Source organism: Pristis pectinata, chromosome 10 (assembly GCF_009764475.1).
Source record: "Pristis pectinata isolate sPriPec2 chromosome 10, sPriPec2.1.pri, whole genome shotgun sequence".
Taxonomy (NCBI): domain Eukaryota; kingdom Metazoa; phylum Chordata; class Chondrichthyes; order Rhinopristiformes; family Pristidae; genus Pristis; species Pristis pectinata.
In genome coordinates, this window is record NC_067414.1 from 66,615,062 (window position 1) to 66,627,673 (window position 12,612).

Sequence of the window (12,612 nt, forward strand, 5' to 3'; positions counted from 1 at the left end):
AAAAGTTAACTTGGAGGTTGAGTCAGTAGTAAGGAAGGCAAATGCAATGTTAGCATTGATTTCAAGAGGAACGTAAATGCAAGGATGTAATGCTAAGGCTTTATAAGGCGTTGGTCAGGCCGCATTTGGAGTATTGAGAGCAATATTGGGCCCCATATCTAAGGAAGGATGTGCTGGAGTTGGAGGGGGTCCAGAGGAGGTTTACGAGAATGATCCCGGGGATGAAAGTGTTAACATATGAAGAGCATTTAATTGCTCTGGGCCTGTACTCGCTGGAGTTTAGAAGGATGTGGGGGGGAGGGGGGGTAGGTTCTCATTGAAACCTACCGAATATTGAAAGGCCTGGATAGAGTGGACGTGGAGAGGATGTTTCCTGTAGTGGGAGATTCTAGGAACAGAGGGCACAGCCTCAGAATTAAAGGATGTCCATTTAGAACAGAGATAAGGAGGAATTTCTTTAGCCAGAAAGTGGTGAATCTGTGGAATTCATTGCCACAGATGGCTGTGGAGACCAAGTCATTGGGTATATTTAAAGCAGAAGTTGATAGGTTCTTGATTAGTAAGGGCGTCAAAAGTTACAGGGAGAAGGCAGGAGAATGGGGTTGAGAGGGAAAAATAAGTCAGCTATGATTGAATTGCAGAGCAGACTCAATGGACCAAATGGCCTAATTCTACTCCTATGTCTTATGGTCTTAAAAGACCGAAGGACAAATGAGCTTTGATCTGTATTCGAGGATTCCTGATGTTATTGGGTATCACTGTTAACTGAAAACTTCACTCAAACCATTTGATGAACTGGTCCCAGGAGAAATAATGCTACCTTGTTTTTTGTTTAACTTTTCTTATAAACTTTCTTTCCACCATCACTTCCCTTTCCCCTCTTTCTGCCCCCCATCCCCACCCCCACACTCACTGACTGTCTAATGGCCACTTTAGTTGCTTTACTATGAAGAGCATTGCAGCTGAGCTTCACTCAGATTTCATGAACCATCAAATCATGAAGCAAGGACACCCACACTGAAAACAGGTGCAAATCCTGGTTAGTCTAAAGCAATGCTTCTAATACCATCTTCATTGATGTCAGTTCACTCATTGTTGATTAAAGTTGGCCTCAGCCTACAAGCCTCAGACATTCTTTGGTAAGTGTGATTTAAAAAGATTCATTAAAACACAGAGATTTTCTAATTCTAATCCATGTCTCATTCAGAATAAAGTGATACAACCTCCAAGCAAATTGTATGAGTGGAGTGGGAGTGTAAAGAGGGAAAAGAAAGTAATGGTAGAGGAAGATGTTTATAAGATAGAAGTTAAAAGAAAAATAAGGTAACATTATTTCTCCAGGGCCCAGTTTATCAAATGATTTGAGCAAAGTTTTCAATTAACAGTGATTCCCAGTAACATTAGGAATCTTTAAATACAGATCAAAGGTCATTTGTCCTTCAGTCTTTTTGGGCTCCTACAAATGTAAATGGCAAAAAAAGGCTTTCCTTATTTAAAGCTCTTCTGAAGCAGGTGCTTAGGGGCGGGAGGAATGGGAGAGCTGTGTTATAATACAAAAGGCTCCATATGTCTCCTGTTTTTCTTTAATCAATACAAGTCTTACACTAAACGCAACAGTAGCTGTTGAAAAAACACAAATACAATCACTTTTTAATGCCTTCCAGTTTCTGGAGAAGCCCAAGGCTGGCGAAGTGATATGGAGCACGAACAGCAGCCTCAATTGGGCTCCCTTCACAACCCCAAGTGGATTTTTTCCTTTCTCTCCACACACCTAGACCCTAAATCTGTCATTCACTTGAACTTTGGAGCCACAACAAGAAATAAACACAACCATCTCTACTATGTTTCTCCTTTCCTTTAAAGTAGAAAATCATAGGTGGATAAATTCATTCTCAAATTGTTAATGCCATCGTGTTGCAGTCAGTTGAAAAAGAACCACCCAACCCAATCCCACCATCTAGCACTTAATCCACGGCCCTGCTGGTCATGGCTCTTCGAGTACATTTTCAGATTTTCTTTTAATGTGGTGAGGTTTGCTGCATCTATCACCCTTTCAGGCAGCAAGTTCCAGACCCCTTTGACCCTCTGGATAAAAACATTCTTCCTCATCTCCTCTAATTCTCTACAGCTGTGTCTCTGCTGCTAAGGGAAATTTACCCTATCTAGGCCATTCATGGGTTCCTCCCTGAACACCGATCCCTGCCTCCATCACTTAGCAATGGCATTATTTTGTTGACTTTGCCATTTAAGATCAGGACAGCTTCAAACGAGATGATAACATTGGCATATCTGAAAAAATTAAATTAACACTTGGCATGCATGTCAATGGCTAGCACAAAGCTGTTTTCTGCTAAATCTGGCCTAATGTTCCCCATGCAGATCTTTAACTAAAAACACAACCATTCCTAACAGCAGGTAACTTACTTTTTTGATGCTTCTTCTCCTTCTCTTCAGCTTTCCCTTCATGAAATTGAGCAGTGATGTCTGGGTATGTTGTTTCAAACAAAAGTCGCTCCTCTATGGTTGTCACAGTCCCCTGAGAATCTTCAGACTGTTCACTTGGGTAAACGTAATGTTCTGGAAAGTGGAAAGAGTCAGAAAAGCTTCTGTAAGCGGCTGCTCAACTCAGTCTTTTCTAAATACTAACCAATTGCAAAGAATTTGCTCAGAAACATCAATTTAGTATGAGAAATGATTTGATGTCTTATTATGGGAGAGGTGCTCAGCATCATCATCCGCACCATAACTCGGCTGAGTGTCCAGGCTACTTGTCCTTTACAAAACCTATTTCATTTGTATTACATTACCTTGATTCCAGCAAAATTAGGTAGATTGTATGATAAGCAAGTGATTGCTCTGAAAACTCTGAAGTAAAATAAGCATAAGAATTGTCAATAATAAGTTCAAGTGCTAAAGTGAAAACTTTGGGATGTCTAGCTTTATAAAACATGTTCATTAACTTGAGTTTTCTAGCTTAAGGAAAGTATTGTTTTGGTGGTGTTTTATTATTGGGTCTCGAGTTATTCCTGGGCTTTATAATAAAATCTCACTATCCAATGCATGCCTATCCATCAACTGAAAAGAATGAGAAGGTATCAAGAAGAAATTTAATGTCCATGGATTTGCTGAAGCTTCCCAACTGGAGGTAAATTTTAGCTGATGAGATTTGGCCATCTGTAAGCTGCTTCCTTGGCAGAAGTACTCTATAACTCCAAAATGAAACAAATATGCCAAACATTCAGATACAACAAGTATGAATGGATCAAAAGGCAGTACATTTGAATTAAACTTATAAATGCATTTGCTGAAGCCTACTGAAAATTAACTCTCATTAATCCTGAAGTTGGTGGAAGTACACTTTCTCATATTTAACGAAGGATATCACATTTTGCAAGTCTTGAAACATCTCAGTCACTGTTTCTTGAATGTATCTGGAATGGCTGATCTGAGTTTTCTGGCCTTTAAACAGAAGCACATGTGGCTTCCAACAACAAATTTATCAAAGAAAATTTGCACAGACACAACAATCAATCCAAAGAGCAGTGTTGCATATTAAATGTTTACAGACATCATTGGACCCTTTGGGATTCTCTTACATGGCCTGTGCTCTTAACTGACCAATTTTGTACAGAAAGCCAAGTCTATGATCACAATCATTGCCTCTTTCCAATTCAAAGTTGTGAAAAAATTTAAAATGGTCTACCTGGTTTTTCCCATTGAATTTCAAAGCATGGAGTCCCATTCCGTACTCTTGTTTTGACAATACTTTGAAAGAAAAAGAAAAATATTAGAAACCTTAAAGCACACATAATTCTTATACCAGGCATTAGAACAGAACCACATCTGTAACACCTCCACATTTTAGAAAGATAAGGTATTTTAGAAGTATCTGTGCTTCATTTCTCCCTCTTTACCTGGCTCCTGTGTCAGAATGAGGTTCAGATATTTGTAGTGGATGATTATTTCTACAACACAACAAGCTCATGCAAATGCTTGTGTGGCCATCCATTTCTTATATTCAAACACTGACACTAAGTAAGCTGCCTTCACTTTCATTAATTATAAATAATTTCAGTGTTTCAATCAGAATTTATTTTTAAAAAATGTACAAATAGCAATAAATAATTTGGTCCAAAGTTGTGCTGGAAATCTGAAATAAAAACAAATGGGAAGAAATGGATGAAATCTGAAGGTATCAGAAGAAGAGGGAGAAAATAAAACCTGGATGCTAGAATGACTGACTATATGGAATTACTAAATTCAGTGTTGAGCCTGGAAGACTGCAACATGCCTTGACGGAAGATGAAATACTGTTTGCTAGGACAGGGAAGAATTGGGGATCAGAATACCATATTTTAAATCTACTATATCATCATAATGAAATACTGAACATCACAGAATTTACAAATAAATGAATCTGAAAGCAATTATTTCCTTTGTATACAACTCCACAGGATGAGAAACATTCTATCGTCAAGCAAACTTAATTGAGGCAAGGTTTCTGTTTGATAAAACCACAAAGGTCAATTTGCACACTCTTTCAGCCAGCACCACCACATACGTGTCACTCACTCATGGTCTCCATCCTAAAAAAGCCTGTCTTTTGCTTTGTTTGCCCCTCCTCCCCTGCTCTGCAACTTTATTTCTAACTTTTCCCAGTTTTGATGACAGGCTATCAACCTGAAATGTTAATTCTGTATCTCTTGTTACAGTTCCTTTCAGATCCATTGAGTATTTTGGTTTTTAATCAATATTTTGTTACCTTACAGGCTGTAAGTGGCAGGGATCTCTTTTACCCAGTCTTCTCTCCATCATGTCGTAATGTGAAAGTAATGGCAGCACTTTTTCACATGTGTAGTGTCTAGGCCACTCCATTTTATCCAGAGCAAAATTCTAAAAGATATGAAAAGGAAAAATGTTATTAATCTGGCATGATTAAAAGATTTCTTTTTGTCTAATTATTCTCCTCAGTTAATGATATTAAAAATAATTTTCTTTTAATTCAATATATTGCTCTGTCACTTTACTATCCCAGCCATGAAACTTTAACCACATTTTATTAGCTACATAGTGACCTCAGTGGATTCATCAAGCAGAAAACCTTGTCTCAGTTACACTTCCTTGAAGGTGGAAAGTTCCCTTCGCTGACAAAATCAGTCTGGGTTTCAAAGCAGATGACAAGCAACTCTTTGCTGCTTTGTCAGGCAGTTGATATACTGGGTCCAGAACCACAGGCCCTAAGGTTATTTATAAGCTTTATTCAAGACAGTCATTTAAGCTGCAAGAACTATCAAAATTTCAAGACTTCTGATTTTGCCCCTAAATGGTTTCAAGATTATGGGTTATAAATTAGGTTTTCTTCCGCTGTTAATCATTAGCTGCTTTTATTCATCTCTGTATTAATTTTAGGTCTAGATAAATCAAATTTTGGTTGAAAGTATCTGCCTGGTTGCTGGTCTGAAAAGGTGTTCATTGTAACGTAGTACTGTTTAAAAAATTGGGTAACACAATAAGAACTAAAGATCAAACTTATGATTGATTACCACATTGATTGGTTCACTTAACATCTGACCTTGAAGGTTTTCAAATTGGACTTTTTAATTAGTTACACTATAGTGAGATTTTGGGTGGCCTTCTTTGCAAAATGACATTACATACCTGAAGTAGTAGCAGCTTTGGGCGCCTCCACTGAGGCTTTTGAATTGGTTGGTCTTTGCTGATAAGAAATTCCCTGATCACCTGAAGCACAGAAGAACATACTTTGTTAAGTATGCTTTGCTATACATCTACTTCACAAGGAGTTAATACTTTGAAAATAGTTCTGGTTTTACCTCTTTGAATGGGAAATGCTCACAAGCTTTTGCTTTTCTGAAAGACACAGAGAATTCAGATTTATTACAAAGAACAAACTCTTGTTTATTATTTTTTACATCCTGAGGAAACACTTTAGAATCAATGATTAATTTCTGTTGTTATGCAATCAAATATGCCAGTATGGTCCTAGCACGTGAATTATCAGGTAATGTGGTTTCAGTCATATTGGGTAAATATATAGAAACATAGAAAAGAGAACTAGGCCGCTTGGCCCTTTGAACCTGCTTTGCCATTCAATATAATCATGGTTGATTATAGAACAGTACAGCACAGGAACAGGCTCTTCAGCCCACCATGTCTGTGCCAACCATGATGTCAATATAAACTAACCCCATCTGCCTGCAAATGCGCCTTAAATGTTGCTATCATATCTGCTTCTACCACCTCCCCTGATAACACCTTCCAATCACCTACTAAACTCTGTGTAAAATCCTTGCCTTGCAGGGACAGAGGACAAATCCGTTGGAAACAGATGGCCACAAAATGGAATGTGGCTCAGAATATCAGGTTTATTGGGTACACATGGTCTCTGAAGACTTGTGGTGGCCTCTGAAAAGATGTGATTATTAATCAAGTATTGACTGATTAAATCAGTGTAGCGTTTAGTTTGAGTCAAATATTAACCTGAGGCAGGGGACTCCATGGTACATGAAAGTCATGTGGGGAAAGTGATGTCAGAAGTATCTGATCATGCACCTTCTTGCTTTTGATTGGTTAAGAGGTGGTACTGATATGTCTGTGCATTGGAGGAGGTGTACTACATCTCCAAAGTGCATTTTAAAATGCCATGCTTTGTACAACTAGAGAGATTGTGTGCGGGCTTCAACTGAATAAATATATCCCTCTTCTCTTACAGGTGAAAGAATGATCAAACAAATACTCTTTTGTTTGATCCCAGGGAGACTTGTCCTAGTGATTCTTTTGCTCTGCAGCAACACTGCTCTGAGGAACTCCTACAGTGATATCCTAGGATCAGAATAATTCACCTCCAAAAATCACAACCGTCTGCCTTTTGTGTGAGGTACAAATCCAACCACTGTAGTGTTATCTTCTTGATGTCTATTGACTTCCTTTATCAAGACACCTTGATGCCACACTTGGTCAAGTGCTGCCTTTATATATCAAGGACAATCACTATCACCTCACCTCTAGAATTCAGTTCTTTGGTCCCTGTATGAACCAAAGTTGTATGAAGTCTGGAGTCCAGGGGTCCAGTCGAAATTCAAACTGAGCACCAGTGAACAGGTAATTGGTGAGCAAGTGCCATGCGATAACACTATCAACAACACCTTCCATTGCTTAACTGGGAATAGATTGATTGAGTGGTAATTAAATTGGGCTGGAGTCTATAAATGGAACATAGTCAAACAATTTTCCACATGGTTAAATAGATAGCGCTTGAAATTGTTATTCATTGCCATTGTCTGCCATTAGCCACAGATTAACAGAATTCAATTTTTCAGTGGAATTAGAAATTATGACTCTTGAATTAGTTTTGTGGTACCAAAAGCCACGTAGCAATATTCATAAACAATAGGAAGTCTGGCCATTCAGAGCATACTCATTTGTACCGTAACTCCACCTTTACAGCACGTAACACAGATGATTACTACCAAATAATCCATTATTAGAGGCAGTGAAATTAGATGGTTACAAAGTATGGCGGGAGCCAAATTCAGTCATAGAGGAAAGAAATAGGATCTATTATGCAATGTAGTTTGAACGGTCACAGTAGCTAGCTACTTTTTATTCATATTTCTACTGAAAAGTCAAAAATGAACATTGTTCCATTACACAAAGTTCTGGAAGGATGGTACAAAAGGGATGTTTTGAGGTAGTGAAATATTTGTATGTATTTATGTAACCAGTTAAATTTTTCCAGCACAAATTACTGCTGCAGAAAAATTTTGCACAGGAATGCATGTAAATTCATCTATTCTTAGAATTGGCTGGTGAAGACCGGTGCTCTTTACATAGTACTGTCACGAACCAGCAACAAAAGAAACACACTGAGCATGATTTAGTGTTAAAAACTATTTTATTAATCACTACTTATGATAATATGTAAAATAAAAGTAAAAATGTTAGTATGTTAGAATTCAAAAATGTTAAACCTCGAACGTTAACCCCAAAACTAAACTCTTCGTGTGTGTGTGTGGCAAAGTCCAAAACTCCCAGTTCCGGAATGGTTCTTAAAGTTCAGTTCCGCAAGCCATAAGGTGAAACATGAGCAAGGGCTTCTTCAACAACCACCGTTGTCCGAAGATAAGACATAGATGTAGAGAACATAGGGAGAGTAATTACGAAATCCAAATGTTCCACGATGGAACCCCAGCGACACTTCAGTGTTTACTCGGTAGTGACTTCCTCACCCCGAAAAGCATCCGAATCGTGGTCGTCCACACACAAATACCTGTTTCCTTCTACAGGTCAGCAACAAAGTGAACTCCACCGGATTACTTCCAACTTCCATACATGGATTTCAGTGGCAGACACAGTTATAGTTTCTCATCCATCGATAGAGAAAACAAGCAGGCTGGTGTCTCTCCCCTTTCTCTCTCTCTCTTCTCTCCTTCTTCTGACTTCTTCAACAACGTCATTACGTCCTTTATCTTCTATTGACGTAAGCACGCCCCACACACACATTCTCTATCTTAAAGGGACTTTCACTGAGTCCGTAACAGTACAAAAAGCATTATATCAAAAGCAAATAGAGGTTGAAACTCTCTGGTCTAGCATTCTGTAGTCCGGCACCTCCTGTGGTCTGGCATGTTTTGAATCTGGCACCATTAGTTTGCAGAGTGGCCACCAGGGTGGCTGTGTCAGCGATGCCAGGCTGCCATTTGTTTATATTTGTAGCCAAGAGAAATGAAGTCTTCATTATGGTGACATGATTCACTACTTAAACCTTCTTTCACTTATTCATTCATCATTGTTTCTGAGAGGAGAATTGGATGTTGTGGTTTACAGAGTAAAAGTCTTTTGAATTTCATCAGCTGTCTAGATAAAATCTACTTCTGACTGCATTAATGATAGTGTACCCCCATGCAGAGTGCGGAGGGGTAGCGTTCCTAAAAGAAAAATCCTTATCGTTATTTTCTTTGATGCAAAATGCTTTTTCCTCATTGAATTCCTTGTTATAAGTGGAGATGTGCTCCCATGGGAAGCTTTTCTCTCAACAGTAATGCCTCCACAGATGCTCAGTCTGTAGGCAATAGAATTCTGATTATATTGACGGCTGAAGAGATAGGGTTGTTGTTTTAATTTACTAGAAAGGGATATTGCATTGTTTGATAAAGTATAATTGTACAAATATCAATAGAAGAGATTGTCTTGTTAATTTCCAAAGCAAATCCCTTAAGTGGCCTCCTGCTATGAACTGGCTGCTTGTGATCATTGTCCTTGGTAAACTAGTGCAGTTCTTTGGAATATATTTAGTGTATTTTTTTCCACGAGTTCTGTAGGAGTGTAGCTTTATTTTCTGTTAAGCTTTATTCTGCTTTTTAATGTCATAGCAATAAATATGCAGCTTGAACTGGAAGCCTAGGGGTTAGGCATACTTTTACGTGGGAGTTCTCAGGTCCATTTCTGTGGTCTGGCCTTTTCTGTTGTCCAGCACCGGTCAGGTCCCAAGGGTACCAGACTGGAGTGTTTCAATCTGGTACATCATTACGTAACTGGCATTTCTTCATTTTATACCTGGATTCAAAATTTATTTACTCTGGCCCCAAGGAAAGCAAGGAGCAAATGGGCCAAGACATTCACCTGAAAATGCTGAAATTAATTAGGAAATGAAATGTCCTGCCAGAAACAACATGTGATTTTAAGGATTTTGAAAAATATTTTGGACAATCTGATCGATTCACATCATGAGAACAGGAGACTGATAGATAAATAGACAGATGAATCCCCCAACAGTCTGGTCATCAGGGCAGATACTTCATTGATCCACGTGATGCTGTACAACATTAATGTTAACTTTATAGGAACTGTTACAATTGAAACTAATTTACATTTATATTTGAATAATGCCACATACAAAATTCCCAAACATCTATGATTGTACATCTTTGTAGTGGGAAGAGAATCTTACTTTTTGATTATGTCCTCCAGAGAGTTGGTTTTTCTCTTCTCCTCTGCCCGATGCCAATCACAAGAGCATTGGTAGTCACTGCTATGCAGTAAACAGGACTGACCACTTGCACACAACTGACAGCCTTTGGTTGCATGCTCCCTGGCTGATCCTAAATGGAACACAGTAACAAACACTAATTCATCCACTAGCACTGCAATTGATTGAAAAATGTGCAAGGTATAGCTTATGCTGTTCATTTATGCATTTATTTGAAATGCTACTAGTTTAGAATCAGAATCAGGAATTCTTTCCCTGACCATTTTTACTTCACAATTCTCCTTTAAGGCTCTCTTTAATACACATCTCTTTGAACAACCTTTTGGTTACCTCTGTTTCCTTCTGTAGTTCAGTGTCTGTTTCCCTTTGGCTTTGTCTAAAATGCTATATAAATTCAAGTTGCTATTACCTCAAGGTATAGCACTCTAAAAATATATCTGAATAATGTAATAGCTTTAATGAACACTGTTCACTATCGTACACCTAGAGGGAGCCAGCAATTCCTCTTCAAATCACCATGCTACCAACAGTGCAGATATCCGAATATAATCAGTGATGAGCACATCTAGGATGTTTCACCTATAAATTCTACCTATGAAATATCTTGAAAGTCCAATGACACCACTGTAAGACCCAATTGTCTTTACTCCGTCACAAAGTCGTTATAGATAACTGCAATGTTGAATTCCATTCAATACCCACAGATAATGATCCAGCAGGACTTGGGCAACATTCAGTCTCGTAATGATAAGCGGCAAGTATAACACTTACTCCAGTCAATTGTGCTAGGCAACGGTGTCTTCAGCATGAGAAGTGTTAACCATTTCCCCATGACATGCAATGGTATTATCACTGTCAATTTTTCTGCAATGTATGTGTTAGAGGAGTGGTTGGGACCCTGGGGATCACAACTAACTATATAATTAAATGAACCAATCACACAAAAATGGCAGCTACATGTGCAGGACAGAGGATGGCTCTTCTGCACTGAGTGAACTGCCACCACTCACACTTGGCACTATCTACAACATTCATGTCAGGAGAGTGATCAAATGCTTTCCCACTTGCCTGAATGACTCTAGCTGCAACAACTCTTAAAGATATTGTATCCCCCTTGATCTGCACTCCATCCACCACATTAAAACATTCACTCTGCAACCCTCCTCCTCAATGTGAATGCAATGTTTTATCCACAAGGCACAAGTTGTCAAACGCTTCAGGAACCTTGGAGACAAGAGACTACAGCTGCTGAAATATGAAGTAAAGGAAAACTGCTGGGAGGAGCTCAGCAGGTCAAGCAGCATCTGTGGAGGCAAACGGATGGTTGACGTCTTCAACTCAATTCCCACACCAACCTGTCTGCCCTCAGCCTTCTCCATTGCCACGGTGAGGCCAAGCACAAGCTAGAAGGACAGCCCTTTATATTCCACTTGGGGAGCCTATAATCAAATTTCAGGTAATCCTCACCCCGTGTTCCTTTCTTACTCTAACTGGTCCACCTAGGTTCATCTGTTCACCTTTTCCAGTCCCAACCATCCCCACCCCATTACCTAGATTTGTTACCCTCCCCCATCTTGTTCTGTCTGCCCATCACCCACACACCAATTCACTTGGGTTTCTTCTCCCTTGGCCTGCCTTTCCTATCTCCTCCCCCATCTGGTTCAATCTGCCCATTATTCCTCCCTTATTTGGTTCCACTTATCACCTTCTAGTCCGTCTCTATGCTCCCCCTCCCCTCAACTGGCTCCATCTACCCAATTTTTTTCACCTGTTTCCACCCATCAGGCTCTGCCGCAAAACTGCCCTCTCCCCCACAACCACCTGCCCATTATCCCCCATCTCACCTGGTTCCTCGTATCAGTCCCCGTCTCACCCCACCCTCTCACCGCTTTATACTGGTTATCTTCCCTCTACACTCAGACCTGATGCAGGGTCTTGACCCAAAATGTTGACCATCCTTTGCCTTCACAGATGCTGCTTGACCTCCTGGGTTCCTCCAGCAGTTTGTTTTTTTTCACTTCTGGAACCTTCAAGACTTACCACTTCGAAAGATATACAGAGCAGGCATGAGAATCACCACTAGCTGGAAATTCCCCTTATACTCACCGCCATCCTATTCACAGCAATAATATTGCTCCTTTATCACTGTTAGCAAGAATCTTAAAACGCATTACCCAACCATACTGTTGAAGCACCTTCATCACACAGATTGCAGTTCAAAAAAGTGCCTCACCAACACCCTCTTTAGGACAACTGTGGATGGATATTAACTGCTGCACTATTAGCAATACTCACATCCCACGAAAGATAAAGAAATGAAATCAAGAGCTGGTTACCTGGGTGTTGGCACACCGAGCAGTGCACTTTCTTTTTAACAAGGGAATCACGAGTACCAACTTCATCAAACTCTCTTTTCCATAGTTTAAACCTAGAAAGGTTAATTAATTTTAACTTTGTTTTGGAAAAAAAAAGCATCACTCAAAATCAATGCATACCAAATATTCCACCTTTAATTATATCCACATTTGTCTATAAAATATTGGGTGTAATACTGGACATCGAACAGTACAGCACTGGACAGGCCATTCGACCCATAATGTTGTTCT

General features: G+C 39.3%; 1 protein-coding gene across 4 annotated transcripts in view; it reads right to left on the reverse strand.

Annotated features, from left to right (window-relative positions):
• The window catches only part of LOC127575450 (flap endonuclease GEN homolog 1), a 35,210-nt gene that overhangs the window by 10,467 nt on the left and 12,131 nt on the right, over positions 1-12,612 (reverse strand). For all 4 annotated transcript variants that reach the window (XM_052025337.1, XM_052025334.1, XM_052025335.1 and 1 more), the window contains 7 exons: positions 12,343-12,434; positions 9,968-10,118; positions 5,832-5,868; positions 5,659-5,739; positions 4,763-4,893; positions 3,704-3,765; positions 2,425-2,577 (listed from right to left, as the gene is read on the reverse strand). In XM_052025337.1, coding sequence (XP_051881297.1) covers positions 2,425-2,577; positions 3,704-3,765; positions 4,763-4,893; positions 5,659-5,739; positions 5,832-5,868; positions 9,968-10,118; positions 12,343-12,434 — 707 coding nt within the window. The remainder of the gene's footprint in view (positions 1-2,424; positions 2,578-3,703; positions 3,766-4,762; positions 4,894-5,658; positions 5,740-5,831; positions 5,869-9,967; positions 10,119-12,342; positions 12,435-12,612) is intronic.